General features: G+C 37.4%; 1 protein-coding gene across 2 annotated transcripts in view; it reads right to left on the bottom strand.

Moving 5' to 3' along the window:
• The window catches only part of pcsk6 (proprotein convertase subtilisin/kexin type 6), a 65,133-nt gene that overhangs the window by 33,280 nt on the left and 10,307 nt on the right, over positions 1–21,546 (bottom strand). For both annotated transcript variants that reach the window (XM_058401131.1, XM_058401130.1), the window contains exons 5-11: positions 21,336–21,412; positions 17,902–17,990; positions 12,761–12,933; positions 10,550–10,762; positions 8,562–8,662; positions 5,225–5,328; positions 4,911–5,028 (exon numbers count right to left, since the gene is read on the bottom strand). In XM_058401131.1, the coding sequence (XP_058257114.1) occupies positions 4,911–5,028; positions 5,225–5,328; positions 8,562–8,662; positions 10,550–10,762; positions 12,761–12,933; positions 17,902–17,990; positions 21,336–21,412 (875 nt within the window). The remainder of the gene's footprint in view (positions 1–4,910; positions 5,029–5,224; positions 5,329–8,561; positions 8,663–10,549; positions 10,763–12,760; positions 12,934–17,901; positions 17,991–21,335; positions 21,413–21,546) is intronic.

The following is a 21,546-nucleotide window of genomic DNA, read 5'->3' as shown; positions in this document are numbered from 1 at the left end:
TATATAACAGTGAGGTACAGTATATAGCTCCGCTCATATATAGCAGTGAGGTACAGTATATAGCTCCGCTCATATATAGCAGTGAGGTACAGTATATAGCTCCACTCATATATAACAGTGAGGTACAGTATATAGCACTGCTCATATATAACAGTAAGGTACAGTATATAGTTCTGCTCATATATAACAGTGAGGTACAGAATATAGCACTGCTCATATATAGCAGTGAGGTACAGTATATAGCTCTGCTCATATATAACAGTGAGGTACAGAATATAGCACTGCTCATATATAACAGTGAGGTACAGAATATAGCTCTGCTCATATATAACAGTGAGGTACAGAATATAGCTCTGCTCATATATAGCAGTGAGGTACAGTATATAGCACTGCCCATATATAACAGTGAGGTACAGTATATAGCTCTGCTCATATATAGCAGTGAGGTACAGTATATAGCTCCGCTCATATATAGCAGTGAGGTACAGTATATAGCTCCACTCATATATAGCAGTGAGGTACAGTATATAGCTCTGCTCATATATAACAGTGAGGTACAGTATATAGCTCCGCTCATATATAACAGTGAGGTACAGTATATAGCTCTGCTCATATATAGCAGTGAGGTACAGTATATAGTACTGCTCATATATAGCAGTGAGGTACAGTATATAGCTCCGCTCATATATAACAGTGAGGTACAGTATATAGCACTGCTCATATATAGCAGTGAGGTACAGTATATAGCTCCGCTCATATATAACAGTGAGGTACAGTATATAGCTCCGCTCATATATAGCAGTGAGGTACAGTATATAGTACTGCTCATATATAGCAGTGAGGTACAGTATATAGTACTGCTCATATATAGCAGTGAGGTACAGTATATAGCTCTGCTCATATATAGCAGTGAGGTACAGTATATAGTACTGCTCATATATAGCAGTGAGGTACAGTATATAGCTCTGCTCATATATAGCAGTGAGGTACAGTATATAGCACTGCTCATATATAGCAGTGAGGTACAGTATATAGTACTGCTCATATATAGCAGTGAGTTACAGTATATAGTACTGCTCATATATAGCAGTGAGGTACAGTATATAGCTCTGCTCATATATAACAGTGAGGTACAGAATATAGCACTGCTCATATATAGCAGTGAGGTACAGTATATAGCTCTGCTCATATATAACAGTGAGGTACAGAATATAGCACTGCTCATATATAACAGTGAGGTACAGAATATAGCTCTGCTCATATATAACAGTGAGGTACAGAATATAGCTCTGCTCATATATAACAGTGAGGTACAGAATATAGCTCTGCTCATATATAGCAGTGAGGTACAGTATATAGCTCCGCTCATATATAGCAGTGAGGTACAGTATATAGCACTGCTCATATATAACAGTGAGGTACAGAATATAGCACTGCTCATATATAACAGTGAGGTACAGTATATAGCTCCACTCATATATAACAGTGAGGTACAGTATATAGCTCTGCTCATATATAGCAGTGAGGTACAGTATATAGCTCCGCTCATATATAGCAGTGAGGTACAGTATATAGCTCCGCTCATATATAGCAGTGAGGTACAGTATATAGCTCCACTCATATATAACAGTGAGGTACAGTATATAGCTCCGCTCATATATAGCAGTGAGGTACAGTATATAGCTCTGCTCATATATAACAGTGAGGTACAGTATATAGCTCCACTCATATATAACAGTGAGGTACAGTATATAGCACTGCTCATATATAACAGTAAGGTACAGTATATAGCTCTGCTCATATATAACAGTGAGGTACAGTATATAGCTCCGCTCATATATAGCAGTGAGGTACAGTATATAGCTCCGCTCATATATAACAGTGAGGTACAGTATATAGCTCTGCTCATATATAACAGTGAGGTATAGTATATAGCTCTGCTCATATATTGCAGTGAGGTACAGTATATAGCTCTGCTCATATATAGCAGTGAGGTACAGTATATAGTTCTGCTCATATATAGCAGTGAGGTACAGTATATAGCTCCGCTCATATATAACAGTGAGGTACAGTATATAGCTCTGCTCATATATAGCAGTAAGGTACAGTATATAGCTCTGCTCATATATAGCAGTAAGGTACAGTATATAGCTCTGCTCATATATAACAGTGAGGTACAGAATATAGCACTGCTCATATATAGCAGTGAGGTACAGTATATAGCTCTGCTCATATATAACAGTGAGGTACAGTATATAGCTCTGCTCATATATAGCAGTGAGGTACAGTATATAGCTCCGCTCATATATAGCAGTGAGGTACAGTATATAGCTCTGCTCATATATAGCAGTAAGGTACAGTATATAGCTCTGCTCATATATAACAGTGAGGTACAGAATATAGCACTGCTCATATATAGCAGTGAGGTACAGTATATAGCTCTGCTCATATATAACAGTGAGGTACAGAATATAGCACTGCTCATATATAGCAGTGAGGTACAGTATATAGCTCTGCTCATATATAACAGTGAGGTACAGAATATAGCACTGCTCATATATAACAGTGAGGTACAGAATATAGCTCTGCTCATATATAACAGTGAGGTACAGAATATAGCTCTGCTCATATATAGCAGTGAGGTACAGTATATAGCACTGCCCATATATAACAGTGAGGTACAGTATATAGCTCTGCTCATATATAGCAGTGAGGTACAGTATATAGCTCCGCTCATATATAGCAGTGAGGTACAGTATATAGCTCCGCTCATATATAGCAGTGAGGTACAGTATATAGCACTGCCCATATATAACAGTGAGGTACAGTATATAGCTCTGCTCATATATTGCAGTGAGGTACAGTATATAGCTCTGCTCATATATAGCAGTGAGGTACAGTATATAGTTCTGCTCATATATAGCAGTGAGGTACAGTATATAGCTCCGCTCATATATAACAGTGAGGTACAGTATATAGCTCTGCTCATATATAGCAGTAAGGTACAGTATATAGCTCTGCTCATATATAACAGTGAGGTACAGAATATAGCTCCGCTCATATATAGCAGTGAGGTACAGTATATAGCACTGCCCATATATAACAGTGAGGTACAGTATATAGCTCTGCTCATATATAGCAGTGAGGTACAGTATATAGCTCTGCTCATATATAACAGTGAGGTACAGAATATAGCACTGCTCATATATAACAGTGAGGTACAGAATATAGCTCTGCTCATATATAACAGTGAGGTACAGAATATAGCTCTGCTCATATATAGCAGTGAGGTACAGTATATAGCTCTGCTCATATATAACAGTGAGGTACAGAATATAGCTCCGCTCATATATAGCAGTGAGGTACAGTATATAGCACTGCCCATATATAACAGTGAGGTACAGTATATAGCTCTGCTCATATATAGCAGTGAGGTACAGTATATAGCTCTGCTCATATATAACAGTGAGGTACAGAATATAGCTCTGCTCATATATAGCAGTGAGGTACAGTATATAGCTCTGCTCATATATAACAGTGAGGTACAGAATATAGCTCCGCTCATATATAGCAGTGAGGTACAGTATATAGCTCCTCTCATATATAGCAGTGAGGTACAGTATATAGCACTGCCCATATATAACAGTGAGGTACAGTATATAGCTCTGCTCATATATAGCAGTGAGGTACAGTATATAGCTCTGCTCATATATAACAGTGAGGTACAGAATATAGCTCTGCTCATATATAGCAGTGAGGTACAGTATATAGCTCTGCTCATATATAACAGTGAGGTACAGAATATAGCTCCGCTCATATATAGCAGTGAGGTACAGTATATAGCACTGCCCATATATAACAGTGAGGTACAGTATATAGCACTGCCCATATATAGCAGTGAGGTACAGTATATAGCACTGCCCATATATAACAGTGAGGTACAGTATATAGCACTGCCCATATATAACAGTGAGGTACAGTATATAGCACTGCCCATATATAACAGTGAGGTACAGTATATAGCTCTGCTCATATATAGCAGTGAGGTACAGTATATAGCTCTGCTCATATATAACAGTGAGGTACAGAATATAGCTCTGCTCATATATAGCAGTGAGGTACAGTATATAGCACTGCCCATATATAGCAGTGAGGTATGCTGATAATTTACAAATATGTAATTCACACATAAGTGAAAAGAAGTAAACCCCTGCAACAAACAACTTTAAATTATTTAAACTGTAATATACTTTGTATTTTACTTTGTATTATAAGTTCATTTACTTTGCATAAAAAAAGTTATTTTAAAAGTATTTTTCTGCAGATTGGCCTAAACCTTTGCATACAACTGTTAGTAAGTCATCACTGCTCATATATAGCAGTGAGGTACAGTATATAGCTCCTCTCATATATAGCAGTGAGGTACAGTATATAGCACTGCCCATATATAACAGTGAGGTACAGTATATAGCTCTGCTCATATATAGCAGTGAGGTACAGTATATATATATAGCAGTGAGGTATGCTGATAATTTACAAATATGTAATTCACACATAAGTGAAAAGAAGTAAACCCCTGCAACAAACAACTTTAAATTATTTAAACTGTAATATACTTTTGTATTTTACTTTGTATTATAAGTTCATTTACTTTGCATAAAAAAAGTTATTTTAAAAGTATTTTTCTGCAGATTGGCCTAAACCTTTGCATACAACTGTTAGTAAGTCATCAATTATCATCAATCATCAATTATATACTGAATAATTAAAACAGCTAAGAGAGTAGAGAGTCAGGGCCTGATCTCTTACAGTTTCAAAACATTTTAGAATATGTTTATGCTCCAGGAACAGAAGTTTTGTATGTAGAAAATGTATTGATGTGATTTACAAAAGGAATGAATTCTCCTCACCTTGTTCTGCGATCTGATATATTGGTACATGTGTGCTGAGGTGGAACACTTCGCCATTTCTTGGCCTCTACAACCATGGCCTCGGCATCCACCAGACCAAATCCATAAAGGTGACTAACTACACAGAGATAAAGTGAAGGTAAGTTTGCTAGAGGTATCTACACATTTCTATACATCTTACATATCACAACACTCTGTCATATAGAGTGTCTTATATAGACTGTAGTGTAGTTCTTATTTATGTAAACGCTTTTTATTGTGAATGAAGAGGAAATGACATACTCTGATTATTCTACATATAATGAACATGTTACCCTTGTGTCCTGCCGCGTTGGTTTTCCAGTCACTGGCTTTCAGATGAACAGGTCTGGATGTCTTTACCAAGATATGTTGCACATCCCTCCATGTTATTAATGGGCTGAAACATAAAGTATATTCATACTAATAAACACACCAGTCTCATGATTACAACACAAGCACAAAAATATTATTGCTGTGGCGTTGCGAGTGTGTGTGATAAAGGTGGGTGTTTAAAAGTCTGATGAATTCTGGGAATTTTTTCTCCATTTAATACCAGTGGCAGCTTGTGCTAAAAAATTTTCAAAACTTTACGGACCTACATACACATTCATTTGTCCGGCGCGCACACACACACACACACACAAATAATCAAAATACAGTTTTGATTTTTTATTTTAAATAAATGATAATATGACTAAAAGTGAAATAGTTCGACTAAATGATTTTATTTCATTATTAAAATAAATAATTATTGTTAACGTGTTAAAGTAGCAGTCTTCTCTGGCTAACTTTATGAGGGGACGACACCCCAGTGCCCCCCTATTGACCAGCCGTCACTGTTTAATACTGTAAAGAAACATTTTTTTTAATTTTAAAAACATTTAGAACAAAGAAAGGAAATACAAAACAGAAACATTTTTACTTGTGGTCTCAGACCCCACTGTAAATACAATGTTAAAAACTAAACGTTTTGGCACTACAAAATATTCTTCATTTTAAGTGTTACAGTCTCTGCCGTACTCTGCATAGAGGACACAGAGGACACAGCGGACACAGTGTAATGCTACATTCACACACTCACACACACTGACAAATGTTTCATTTTAGCAGGAATAACCCTGGGGGTTTTTTTTGTCAAGAGGAATGTAAGTTGTGCCACCCACTGATAAACATTATTACTCTAGCAACCAGTATTAGGAACACCTACTGGTGACATCATAGTACAGGGTTGCAGTGACAAATTCTCTGTATGTGTGAACGTAGCTTAAGAATGCATGTGAACTTCTTTATTTGTTCTCATGCCCTTGGAACAGTAGATAGACACTAATGTAAACCCTTTATTTTCTCATTGCACTTTCTGGCTTGCTCATGGTCACACACACACACTCCACTGCTCAGAGACTTGCGAAGACCCCTGTTAAACTGCACCCACCCCTCTTTTTAAACATAATTTTGCAAAATAAGTATGATATTGATCTATGCTGACATTCTGGACTGAAATTGTACATCACGGTATTTTCTTTATAGCACCATTTGAGCACTTTTTGTGTAATACTACACTGAGGGGCTATGTGATTCATTACTTTCCCAGAACGACTGTATTTTTGTTTAACTCTAGTTAATAACTAAAACACTGTCATATGAAAGCAATATCCTTCACCAATTGTAACAACAGATAAAACTTCATGTTACTTACATATGAACACAATTACAGTGTGTACATTTATAACAGGCCTCGTTTCTAAAGCTTTTGCCTGTTTTCAATCAGGCAAAGTAAAAACCAAAAATACCCACCACATTTGCAAAAGCTTCAGGAACATATTTCCTTCATATTCATGCCAATCTGAAAATGTAACACTTCATGTAGGTGTACACACGGCAGAGCGCATTAAAACTGACCACAGAAGCACTGACATCTTACGTGCTGAATCACAAGAGCCATGTAGAGATGTGCGAAAAGAAAACTTTAGAAAATACACGGCTCCTCAGGAGTGTAGTCCTTTGACTTTGCCTTCGCTGTTGTGCAACTCCACAGTGGAATTCATAGCTCAACGCATAAAAGACATTATCTGAAAATTCTGACTCAGTAAAGAATTCTTCACAAGGTCTAATGCCAAGGACTAATAAAACATGGCAATGAAGAAAGAAAGAAAAAAACTGTGTAGTGCTGCAGAATTTCAATGCCAGAATACAAGATTGTGCACAATAACAAATGTCACTTCCAAATTTCTGACTGATGAGAGCCTTAAAAACAAATTATTAATATTCACAAATAAAATGATTAAAATCATGCCTCTTATTTTCTTAACAGAAACTGTCCTAGTAATACCCAGAGTGACTAATTTCTTTAATAAGCTGCTTCATTTATAAAAATAAAACAATAATTACTTATCTATAACAAAACACAGATTTTAACTGAATGTCCAAACAACTTGTTCAGCAATGAGAAGTGCTTATTTAATTAGACATATACATTTATATTATATTATTTTATTCTTCATTCAGGAATTCCAGTAATACTTGAAACAAAATTGTAAATCATTTTTCCTGTTTCAGCTCTAATTAATAAGCCGTTATAACCGCACACCCTATTACTCCCTCAAAACTGGATTATTTTCCAATGAGAGCAAGGTGGTTTATTCCTCATATACCACAGGAATTTGTCACTCACTCACTTTCAGTAACCTGGTTATGGTTGTGGTGGATCTGGAGCCCATCTCAGGAACACTTGACCCTGGATGGGATATCAGTCCACCACAGAGCATAATGCATACACACATTCACAGCTTGGGGCAATTTCTCTTGGACAATCTAGCTACTAGCACATTTCTGGGAGGTGGGATGAAACCAGTGAAGCTGGAGGAAACATACAGAGGAACTACACAAAGACAGAGTTCCTGAGTAACCTGAGTTCCTGATCAAACCTGGGCCTCTGGAGCTATGAGCCGGGACACAGTGCACCACCAAGCTGCACCATTGTTATCATTTATAGATACATTTGATGTTGTGGAATGTCTACAAGAGAAGTTGTATACAGCTACAAACACTCGCTCTCATACCTGCCTCTCTTTTTTTTCTCTCTTTAAATGTTCCCAAAACAAAAAAACAGCTTTTCTGAGAAACCAAAAAGCATAAAATCCTCTGTCCTGAAGAATTCCATGTGGTGGAAAATGTATTGATTATAACATGTGCTTACGGGCATGATACAAGCCTGTGTGTTTTGTTAGAGGCAATCAATATCCATAGTGTAGGTCAGTAAACATGAGGGCAACATCAGAACAGGATAACACGTCATCAAACACTAAGGAACAGGAAATGAGGCTCAGAAACATACTTTATGTATGAGTGTGATATGAGCCTGAAATGAATACGTCAGCACTACAGTCAGAGACACTGATATAGGAATCTACTGATCACTCAGATTTGACAGTTCAACAGTGCTGTGTTATAAGGAACTGTAACTGGGAAGATATTCTGAGGTGGCTTCTGCTTTGCAATAGACGGCTCAGACTGCTAGACCCTCCACTGAACAGTCGTGGATAGAATGACATGCACAGTGCATATCAGAGACATTGGAGTGAAGGAGAGATAGAGAGAGAAGCAGACAAAATAAATAAAAAGTAACCTCACTTGGCCTCCAGCGCAAGAGCGATGATGCCAGCCACCATTGGCGCAGACACTGATGTGCCAGTGTGCCCATCCGTACAGCGCTGCCGCAGGTCTGTCGTAATCTGACAAAAGCCAAAAGCAAGAAAGGAAAAAAAACAGCTATTACGGCCCAGCTGGCACTGACACGACTCAAAGATGTTTAAAAGAAAGCTGGTACGAGCCATCTGGGTTCACTGTCAGCCATGTGTTTCCACAGTTCAACAAGTTTCCTATGAATAAATCCATTTTGTGAAATGTATTCCAGATGTTTACATTATCATTTGTGCAAACTTGCGAATCTACCCTATGGCAGCTTGATACAACTGTTGAACAATCACTTATTCAACTTATTCAACACTTTTTCAATTAGCCTGGCTAAACAAACCAGCACTGTATTTGTGACAATGGGCAATCCATTTTGTCTCGTGTACATGTGGTTTTAATTTAGACCCAGATTTTTGTGAGTAAAGAGAATTTTGGGCAAATGGGTGGCTTTATACGACTGGAATGTTTGTTGCTCCTAAGTAAAAAAAATCATAATCTGTAAGTATAGTCAGCTCCAGAATTATTGTCACCCTTGGTGATGAAAAATATCATACAGTATCACACATTCCTTGCTCTTTATTCTCATGTCATGTCCAGACTCGAAGAGTATTAGATGCAGAAGTTGCAATACTGTCTAAAAAAGCAAAACTTTACATATAGGTTAGATTTCTCTCATATTTTCAGTGTGAGATTACTCTAATACAGCTAAATCAAATACATTTTTCATAAGCCTTTTTTTTAGCAGTAATTCTGGAAATTACCGTATTTTCATTTTTATTCCCTTCCTGTTAGAGAGCAGTTGGACCCCTGTGGAGTCCTGTTGGTATGCCCTGGGCAAAAACTTGGGTGTTTATTTGTGGTGTGTATTTAAGTGTGTAAACCTCACACTGCTCTCACTGGGTTTATTTAGCAAAGTAATCGTGGATAGGTGTGCTGTCATGACTGTAAATTCAAAAGCACGGCAAGAAGAATATCCTTAAGCTGTTGGACTGCTGTCTGTATGCAGTAATACAAGGTTAAACACATGTACACACATGAACTAGTAACTAACATAACAACAGCATCCAAATAAGAAATGAAGCCGATCCTGACTGAAGTTTTGGAAGCCCTTGGGAACAGTCGACCTTAACGAAAGTAAACATGATTTAGCTCATCTCCCTGAATAGTTCGGTAGATCTTCGGTTCTGAATGTCAGCCAGATCAAATATTTAGCCAACATCTTTGGGTCTTATCTTCTCGGTGCACAAGCAAACAGACAGAAGGGAAAAGGCACAAATCTAACAAAGCATGTGAGACATCTTAGATATGTCTGTGTTGCAATGTGCCTGGTTAGGAAAGGCTGTATCTGGGGGGTGGGAGGTGTCTGACAGATAGATGATGACTGCTTTTTGGAAGACAAGCATCATTCCTGATTCCTGCCATCATTAAAGACAATATGAAGCAGACAATATGGAGAGAGAAACACACAGAGAGAAGGATGTGGGGGTGTTGGGGAGCACAATGTCAGCAGAAATTAACACAAAATTAACGTCAGCAGAAATTAACGTTTCAGAAATACATGATTTGGTGGTGAATAAAAGAGGCCAAATGAGGTGGTGCAAATATAGAACCAGATACAGATACAGATATAGATATATATAAGTGGCTCAAGTAATGTTCATACATTTATATTATTAAATTAATATTAATTTAATTATTGTACTTATGTATCTACTTTCTACTGTTTCTAGGTATCTACTATGCTTATACTGTTTTCTATGTAAAGCACTTCCAAAATTAAAAAGCACTATGTAAAGATTCATATTATTATATTTGGAACCTAATCTCCAAAGCCGGCACGCACTTTCATCCACTCTATCCTTTACTCATAATCCTTGCTTCTCATAACAGCATAATAAGCTGGAGAACCTTAAGAGGGACTTAACTATTTTGCGGTCGTAGAACTCTCCGCTGCTGTAGGTGGTGGCCATGGTGGATGAGCAGACTTCCAAGTACCAGGGCTTGTTGCCGTTTTCCGTGCTGCTACTAACAGAGATGGTGTAGATGCTGTTGGTGTAGCCATCGCATGAGCAGTGATCTCCCTGCCGACCTCCGTTACCAGACGCCCACACAAAGATTGAGCCTAGACCTTTGCGGCCCTGCACAGACACACGTGCACAAATGCGTAGATACACGCAGCAGAAAATTGAGTAATTTAAAACACTTTCATTGTGCTGATTCTTTATTTTTATGTCTTACTGCATATGTCACTCACAAGAGAAACATCGACATGTTTCAATTAAGACTGAATTTCATTTCATATTTTAACCCTACCAAACGCTTCAGTAGAACATTAAACTCCTTCAGATAACTAGACTCCCACTCTTCAGACAATATGTCTGAGACCCTTGCTGATATAGTTTCGTTTATTTAATGTTGTCATAAATGAGTGCAGTACTGTTTCTTGATCGGAAGCTTTTGTGCCATGAATTCCCCTCTTAACACACAAATCTGAGCGTGACACACTGCACTCAGTGCATTCTCAATGTGTTTGTTTTGACATGCTTTTCTGGTTTTTGATCCTGTCTCTGCCCCTGTACCTTCACTGGTCTGTTACCCAATGTTTTCACCTGTTTGCAGTTAGCCTTCAAGTAATTTGTCTAATTAAGCCCTGCTTTGCTTCAAAGTCTTTTGGTGCATTCAAGCCATTAATTGCAAGCCTCGTTTCCCCTAGTGCCGTACATTCTGTTTGATTTTGCCTGCTTGTGTTCTAACCTCTAACATGTTGACAAAGATTTTTGGAATTGCCCTATAAAAGCACATATTGGACTTGGATCATGCCTCATCTAAACACAAGCTATATTTTGTTTGCAAGTCTTTTCTTAAGCCAGAAAAATATACAGCTTGGACATTTTAATGAGCAGTGTTCAACTGTCATGAATGAGTTTTGTTCTAAATTTCCTTCCTTTTGCTTCTTTGTTTACATTTTCATATGCCTTCCATCTTTGATTTGAGTCTTATCTCCACCCTACTGGTGATTTCCCGAGTGCGCCCAGATTTCTAAGTTCATGCTATGAATAATTTGTGCTCTCCTGTGTCTTTGTTTCACTGCAAACTCAATTTTACTGTGTGTTCTTGAGCTGTTTCACACGCGTTTCTTTGTTTCTTGTTTTTGCATTCCTTATTAGATTTCCCCGGTTTCGACCTGTGCATGTTTTCCTATTAATGATTATGAATAAGTCAGATTATGTTGGGTGACTATTTTCCCTCGTCTATAATGATGATGACTAATTGACTGCCGCCAATAAAATACCCACTGCACAAGTTTATGCACTTGTGTCCTGTCCAATACTAAGAGCAGGGAAAGCAGTAAACTGTGCTGGACTCCAGACGTGTAGGTTGGTGAACCGAAGGCTTATGCTTGAAATGAGCTCATAACAAGTTTCATTTCAAATGTGGGAAAAAAAAGCCAAGTGTCAACATGTGGGGACTTCCTTATGACTGCTGGAAAATTATCCCAAGTGACTCACTCCTAAAGAGTAACTACAAGAATGTGCAAATCTCCCCATCAAGCCAATGTTTAGTCCATTTTGATCACTATATAATCCCATGTGTGGGATTTCATAGTTTTAAGGTCACAATAATTAAAAATAATAATAATAATCTTCACTATAATCATCAGTATAAATAAAAATAAATACAGAGAAAAATAGATACCCCTCTAAGGGTCAGTATGTCTACACTTTTGACAGTGGCTTTTGGTTATGTTATTATCTAACAATGTTTGTGTTATTCTTGCAAATTTGACCTTTCAGTTTAAAAGCAGGTTTATAAGTTAATCACGAATCATTCAAACTAGGGGATTTTTAATGTTATGTTAGTTCTGGGCTAACAATAGTCTACCTTCTAATAACCTTCTCTTAAGGTACAACAGAAGGCATTAATATGAAAGTAAGGATAATGAAAATACTGAAGTAAAAGATGTTTCTAAGCAGCTCTCTCAAATGTCAAGCTCATTTAAAACTTTCCTTTTTTCTTCGCTTTCCTACATTATTGTTTCCTATGATCCTGACCATTAGTCAAATAAACTAGAAGAGTTTGGTTCATGTAAACTAATGACAGGGTTGTGCATGTGTGTGTCCATGTGAATAAATGACCTTTTTAATGCCCATTTCAAAGGCCTGTTTTGCCAGTGGGCCTGGACCATCCACGGTCTTCCCATCATCATCAGGGCCCCAGCTGGCACTGTAAATGTCAATGTAGTCAGGCCGAATCCCAAGTGACTTGGCCTCCACCACATCTGTCACATCCCCATCCAGCATCCGTATGCCTAAGAGAGCAAACACATACATACACAGAAAGATGCAAACATATGTTCGCAAATAGGCACACACAGGGAAAATAACAAACTCGGTTTTCTGTTGTAATTGTAACCAAAGCTTTTGTCAGATATTGAAAATTCTCTGCATGCTTCAGAAACAGATCATTCCCTTCATCTAGGAAAAATTCAACAACAATCATCTGAAAATATCTAATTCCAACTCTATTCAAATTCACTTATATTGTCTGTCTATCTATCTATCTATCTATCTATCTATCTATCTATCTATCTATCTATCTATCTATCTATCTATCTATCCATCCATCCATCCATCCATCCATCCATCCATCTATCCATCCATTTATTTATGTATTAATTCATTCATTCATTTCCTTGGGTCTTGGATGAATAGCCTGCAGAATGCTTTCCTTCTGTCGGTTCACTATCCCAACATCTGCATAAATTAGACCATGTTTTTATTACATTTACAAAGGCTTGTGCAATATAGTGATTTTATCATCTCTACACAATGTTACACTGCCATGATATCCACTGACATTTACTCGGTTATATTATATTACTAGCAGTGTTTTTCTCCCCAATAAAACCGGGAAATGAGCCAAACGTCATCTGAAACAAAAATCAGCACTTGTGTTTTGAACTATATGATATTAACTGACACTGCCTGAAAGCTCTGACCCTTTCTTCCAATCTCTCTTGCTCTCAAAAAATAAAACTTCTGTCAAATGTCATACATGTGAATGCTACAACAAATAGAGACTCTTTTGCATTCATTAATGTGAACTCTATATATGTTTCAGCAAGCTAATTTTCAACAAGTATATACAGTACAAGGCCAAAGGTTTTTGGACATCTAACCATCATGCCTATGTGTGCTTTTTTAAACATCTCAGTCCAGATTTAGTGCTCTTTTACAGTTATATTAACCTGCACTCTTCTTGGAAGTGGTCAGTGTCATACTAAAACAGTTGGGGCTCCTTAACTCCAGTGAAGGGAAATTGTGTTCTTTGTGACAAAAGTTTGCAGAAGAACCAAATATGTGTGTAATGTTCAGCTGTCCACAAAATGTTGGCTATATAGTACACTCAACATCAGCTATCTATACTTATGAGAGATGCCACAGAAAAAAAAAATTGTAAATGGTCAGAAACAGAACTTTATCTTTTGACAAATGTTTTCACTTAAAAATAGTAAAAAAAAAAAAATTATGTCAGTGGTGACGATAATTAGAAACTGTTTTTGTGGCCACTGCAGATTCATTGAAACATTTTGAACAGTAGCAAAACAGAGAAAATGGATATTCCACAGCCAATTTGTGAAAGTATTATACCGGAAATGTGCTGATATTTTTTGCTTACTATTTGCGGCACATTACTGCAGGATCACTGAAGACTTCATGATTAAGCTGAGTTTACAGATTGCTAAAAGCTCATGAGCAGGAAAAATCAGTATTACATAATCCTATGTGTAAATTTGGGTAAACTGGGATGTGTTTAAGTGACTAATAGGTGGAAGGTGATATCCACACAACTGAGGCTGATTTATCAACTGCACTTAATTCACTGTTTGTTTAGATGTGGGACTGTTTTATAAACCAGACACACTTATGTGGTGCAATGTACATCCTTCAGTACCCTGAAATCTGTGCTTTTTGATGATTAACCTCCAGTGTATGTTCGGAAATGGCTCATCTGAGAAAGTTGCACAGCCTTGTTAGACGCAATTATCAGCTCACTAATCTGTTGTATGATACAGTAGTGTTTCTGGAAAATGCTTTTGACTTAATTAAAGACTTGCGTCTGTAAGAGTGTGTGCGCATGTGAGTGCGAGACGAGCTCATCCGGCCCCTGCAGGTGTCTCCAACCAACCCCTGCAGGGTTCGACAGCAGATGTTAGAAGTTTTAGTTCATCTTTTGACGCTGGAAAAGTAAGAGTACTAATAAGGGATCGTATGCAGAGAGCAAAAAAATCAAATCTATGCGAGCTATGTCTCTATATCTCTACACTGGAAAAAAAAAATCATTAGGTTAACATTCTGGACCTATACACTTAAAAAAAGATTTATAGTGAGAAACAGTGGATCCCCATAATGATCGTTATATGTGACATTTTTGCTCTTGTGGGGAAATCTGGCTTGTCCCCAGAAGGAAAATCACTTTATCACAGGCCGTAACTTTTATTTAAAGAGCTAAACAAGCCAGTTGGTTATGGAAGGTAGGGGTAGCTGCAGGAAATACCCTACAAAGACATGCAAGTGTGTGTGTATGTGTGTGTGTTTTTGCATGTATGTGAAAGTGTGAGTGAGGCTCAATGTGTCTCTCTCATGTCTCCCTGCTCTTAACAAGCTGCGTTTCACTGCAAACTGATTTGCTGTTACCGAAATAGAACTGAGTAAACAGGATCTCAACACTTCTTTGCCTCAAGGGAAAGACTGATTCATTTGTAAGCCGCTAATTATGGCAGATAGTCTCCTGTAAACAGGCACTTTTAGTTTTTAGTTAGATTGGCATCTGCACAGGAATCAAGTATCAAAAATATTTATTATGGCTAAAGGAAAACCAGCTGCCATTTCACTGCCATGTCTTTATTAACCACAAGGCCTGGGGAGCGTCACTAGCTTTAGTAATCATTCATAATCTGTACAGGGTGTCCTAAAGGTCTCCATACATAAGGGAAATTAACACTTTTTTAGCAAAATGTGACTCATCAAACACATCTGGATTCATGCATGTCATTGTATTTCCAACCTAACTTTGCAACAGCTTCCAGCCAGGAGAATGATTTCAATACGTTAAGGCATTTCGCCAAAAAAATGTGTTAATTTCCCTATGTATGGAGACTTTTGCAAATATCTGCATTTGTGCCGTATATTTATGGTGAAAACTGTGTATGAAATTTCTTTATATACTGTAGATGTATAACAGTAATGATGGAATAGGATGCTGTTGTATTATCCTTTTTAAAAATGAACCCGTTTGTAGGATGCAGTATGGATGAGGAATTTCTCATAGAAAAACCAGATACTATAGAATGTGCTGTTTTATACAGTATTTTGACATCAGTAACCAGAGATTTGAGAATGTAAGCCTCATTACACATTTATGACACTAATGAAACATTAATGACTAATTCAGAACTGGGAATCTACTGACTTTTGAGTAGGAAAGATTCATCTGAATGAGCTCCACCTTGTAATATCACCTCAGTCGGTTTCTTCAGAGCTCCAACTTCACAAAGTTGCAGTTACTAAACTGTGGCTTCTGTCTTAGTGACAGTTAAGACCAAGAAATAACAGTGTTTTTCATGGTTAAGCAGATTCTTTCTCCATTTAACCGTTAATTTCTACCCACCAGCCAGCACTCCCATATCATCCAACATCCACCATCCATCTTTAAGGTTTATATAACGATGAGAGTCTCATTCTGAGGGAAATTCACGTACCTGACAACTTCAGCTATAGTGCTATCAGCTATAGCAATACACGTGATACTAATTTACACCTGGTAAAAAGTCTGGTTGTCTCTAATTGGCCAAAACTCAGTAAATCTAACAAGGGTTTTTGGGCAGAATGAGACCTAATTGCATCTGAAACCAGGCAGAAAAAAGGCTTAGTACATCTTGTCCTTAATGTGAAAAGCAAGCCAGCTTTAAAGCAGCCAGAAAAAATACATTCATTTTCATTTCCTTTGTTAAACCAGTGTAAACACGTTACACAATGTTTACACCTGAGGACAAATTTTGACCTTTTTTATAACAGTCATCTCTAGTTCAGATGGTGCAAACTACTTCAACTACACAGAAGTAGACACACATGGACAAAAGACCAAGAAGATAAGAAAGTCACTATTTTTAAAACTATATCGCAGATCTAGTGACACCTGAGAGATATACAAGATAGGTCAATACATGAGCACTGACGTGTCTTTGAAGGAAATATCATCATTTCTCAAGACGTACCATGAGAAAAGTGAGTACATGGCAGACTGGGTAAGAGTTCATTGAAGGTGTAAAGATATAATATTAATTTAAACCTCTTTTTTTCCTCTTTGCAATTGCACAAGAAACCCAAAGCACACACTTAAGGTGCTTATAGCAACTGAGCAGGTAAGAAAACGCCACCATCTGCAGTGTGAAAGCTTTCAGCAAACAAGGAAAAGGTGATATCAAAGACGGTTCCTGATTATAGAAGGAAAAGCTGGCAATAATATACAACACATGTCTTGATTTTCCATTATTTTGGCAAATTCATGTAGATATACTATAGACAAAACAGCATATTTTCTTAAATGAGCTCTCTTTATCATTATTAAAAGGAAATCTTTACAGAAAATCATAAGGCGTTTTGAATGAAATCTTAAAGGACGTAATTTTGACTTGAAGCAGCACTGTGTCAAAGCTTCATAGTAAATTCTGTTAGTGTGTCCAGGGAAATTTCAGATTTTTCTGAAATGGAACCAACTCAAAACCCTGTATCATGCCTCTTTAATTTTTGTAGAGAGAATGCTTTTATAACACTTTGAATGGTTCATTCTTTTCATTCTTAATAATCACATGACTATCCAGTAGTTTTTAATGACACTATTCCTATCTGACTTGCTAATCAGTTGATAATTTGTTGAATGTCTACAGATATAGCCATGAATCGTAGATGAATCAAGCAAACATACACACACTAGAGTCTAAAGTCTAAACACCCTACAGATGCTTTTTTTTTTGAAAGACATTATATTTCTTGTTTACTTTATTAACAGAAATGTATATTCACTCGATAAAAATTATGACTATATGTCTTGTGGCTTGTTCAGGGCAGTCAAACGAAAGGCAGAGTGCTGAAATAAGTTGCCTAAAGACAATAGCCTGCACACATATATAAGTAATCTCCGAGTAAAAACCAATCCAGAATTAGCTCAGATGTGTGCCGCAATTCAATGGATTTTTTTCTATAAGTTAACATACCTCCAATTCGGGCATTGTAGGCAATTCCCACAATGCAGTGTGAGTTGTTAGCCACAGCAGCCACCTCCCCAGCACATCGGGTTCCATGCCTGTGATTCAGACAGAGAGATTCATACAGAAGTCAGTACTAATAAGTATGCATCCCCTGATACTCCTTCCCTGATGAGTTTATCACGGCATGCGAAAGCACCTGATTGGCCTGTACGCAGTCTCATTACGAAGCACAGCAGCAGAATGCTGAAAAAAAGGCGTAGAGTTTTGAGAAACTAACTTAAGTGAATATGACAGCCTTGCACATATTGCAGTTCTGCTGATAAAAAAATAGCATTTAAATCAAAATGACCTGGGACTTCTACCAAGCATATTTAGTAATCCTTTAAAGGAGATGTTTGGCAAAATAAATCAGATTTAAGCTCTATTCAGACTGGATGTCTTTAATATGGGGAAGTGGTGCCATACAATTATTACTGGTGGAACTCATAGATTTTAGTGCTGTCAGTTTTTTTGAGAAACAACTTCTACCAAACACGACAGCTACTTGCAGACAGAAGAAGACTGATCCAATACAGAATCACACAGGGGAGCAGGCGCATCACAGCTGGAAGTGGAGCCTAGCTGGGCATAATAGAGTGTGAAAGTTGGGATTAAAGTGGACAGGGGAGGGCGAGACTACAAAGTGTGAAGCTCAGAGCAAGCTCCAGAGGAGCAGTTCCCTGTGGAGTTTGTGTCCTGGATCACTACTGTGTATAAATAAATCTTGGAACGCAGAATTTCAAGCAAGGAAAACCATTGAACATGCTCAAATGTCCTAGTCATAATATTAAGCAAAGTCAAATGAATGTTAAATGAATTGTGCTGTATGTAAAAGTATATGCTTTAGCTCAGTCAGCGTACAGATATATTAACTTGTCCTCACAGTAAGCTGGCTAGATTGCTGCTAACAAAAGAGGAACATTGAGGCATCCATGTTTTTCTGCCTCCATAGCTTGAATGCATGCAGATTCGAAGTAAATAATAAAGGTGCTAATACTTCTACCTCTATCTACCTTTATCATTCTCTTCATCTCTCTTATTATCATTCTCTCTCCTGCTAGTGTTTGCACTCTCAGTCTCTGCACCACCTAAACTTGCACACTTAAGCACTCTTTTAATTGAATTTCCCCTTACTTTTTCTGCTTCAACAGGCTCATTCCATTCTGCACAGATTAGAGCTCTAAGCGTGAACAGGAAAATTAATTGAGAATCTCAAACTGTTGCATGTATTCAAAAATCAAGATAAGGAAGAAGTTTCAATTGAAGTTTCACCCCAGCTCCTGGCAGGTGTAGCGCAGAGACAATTTGTAAACATGAGGCGGGAGAAACAAGAACAGACGTTAATTCAGGTGTTTATTGACGAGCAAACCCCTTTTCAATTAAAACCCAAGCCTTTCTCAATCCCGCATGATTTGGATGACTTCCTTGCCGTGCCTTGACAGCAAAACATGCCTCGCTAGTTACAGTACATGTGAAAAAAAGTTGGGAAACTATACTATGAAAGTGGCATAGTTTTGACTTGAGACATTTGGGATTTGATGCCTCTTCACACACACAGATTAGAGAGTCGTCGTAGAGGCCACAGAGCTTGTTAACAGATCTGCCAACCTAAATGAATATGACAACCTCACACATACTGCAGTGCTGCTGAAAAAAACAAGCATCTACAGGAAGTGAAGTAAAATAAGACTTTCATCAAATACATCTAATTCTGCAAAGATATAGATTGGCAGAAAATATTACTTTAAAGCCCTGTGATTTGAAACCTATTCGGACTGAATTAGTTTTACATTGTGGGTGGGGTAATGCAAATATTACTTTATTTTAATAAGAATTTTTTAGCTAATTGTTGAAAGTGCACAGATACAGATAAAACTGAATCGAAATGAAAAGAAGTTTCAGGAAGACAGAAGACAGGATACGATTTCAAAACCTTCCACCTAAACCTCACTGAAACAAGTATTAGCTGGGTTTAAAATGCAGAATATAGACAATGGTGAAAAGCACTGGTGGGAGAATCAGTGCTTCCAGGGGTTTTAGATAAGTTTCTAGCATACACACAGCCAATATATACATTATGTATATGTAACCAATTAATAGTAAGTACTTGCATGAACACAAGCCCCACAACATGTGCTTATAACATAGGTAAAACAGTCTGTATGAACACAAGGTGCATATAGGAAATATATCACTTGTTAAGATTATGTATACATCATTGAGACATTTCCATCTATGTGATTTATACAGACATTGCTTATCCTGAACAAATAAAATATAATAAATAAATATTTTGCGAACATATGTCCAGATATCCGATCCCCTCCAAATATTACTTCAGATCTAGATGTAACTCCTGCCTACTTGCAGGACCTGTTTGGTGTCTGTTGATAGCTTCTTTACTTTTGCACTAAAGTTATTAGGCTAACGTACTGTGTCTATCAAATAGTAGATATGTATGCGGCGTTTTGTATGAAACAAAAATTCTACACAGTTAGAATTAGAGTTAAAATGGCTACACAGTTGTTTGTCTCTTTTCTTTCAGATTTGTTTCCTTAAAAGTACTTTGATTTACATAAGAATATCGAGTTTAAAAGGGGTGACTCATAGACAGATGTTGTTGAGGACACATTGTGGCTTTGAAAACAAGAGTAATGTTTTTACTCAGTTGAGTTAACTTTCCTTTCACGCAACATGGCACACAAATCTGTCCTAACACTGCGCTGTGGTCCTGTTTACATTAGTAAAATGGCCCCAACGTTTGAAAAGCACCCGAACCAGACCTGAACCACTTCAGTAGATTACATACGGACAAACAAACTAACCCAAATATTTTATAAAATCAGTCAACTTAACTGAAATTTTAACAAGACGTCCAGGCGGTAATTTACAGTCACTCGAGATCAGCCTATGTACTTCAGTAAAAAAAAATAAATCTAAACAAAGAGAAAACATGAATTATAAGACAGATCGCTGTCGGATATTTTTAATCCCAGATACACAGATTTTAAATCGTCAAAAAATCGTTAAAACGTCATAGAAATACATTTGTTTAGGTGGCTGTGTCTACTACACATGCAGGATTCACCACAACAGAAAGCTGTTTCTATTGTCCTAGTGATCAGACCCAAGTTCATGCTTTGTGTGCACTACACAGCGCATAACACAATGGTACCCACACCAGCCCCCATGAGGACTGTATCTTCTTTTTTATATAGTTTAAATAGTAGGTATTTGTGGAGAAGAACCTCCATCAACTGTTAAGAACAGAAAATCAACATCAGACAATAAATCAGTGTCTAAAGAGTATAAAAACAGATTAAAATTTAGAACCAAATTCCTTTCCAGCCTTGGAAATGCACAAAAAAATTCCATGGAATATGGCATAGCATGCCACTCACTTGTTTTCATTGCTGGAGTCATAACGCGGCATCGGGTCATGGTCGTTGCCATTGACATCGTAGCTGGCCAGCTGGTCCTAGGTGCAAGCAACAAGGAAAAGGAACCAAAAAAAATAACGTCCAGCAACAGCCATAAACAGTGAAATAAATAAATATATATCATATTATATTGCCCAGGCTTTCTTCCCATTTGGGTCATCTCTCATTTTTC

Source organism: Hemibagrus wyckioides, linkage group LG10, assembly GCF_019097595.1.
Source record: "Hemibagrus wyckioides isolate EC202008001 linkage group LG10, SWU_Hwy_1.0, whole genome shotgun sequence".
NCBI lineage: Eukaryota > Metazoa > Chordata > Actinopteri > Siluriformes > Bagridae > Hemibagrus > Hemibagrus wyckioides.
The sequence above is the reverse complement of the archived record's forward strand: the minus strand, read 5'-3'. Positions and strand labels throughout refer to the sequence as shown.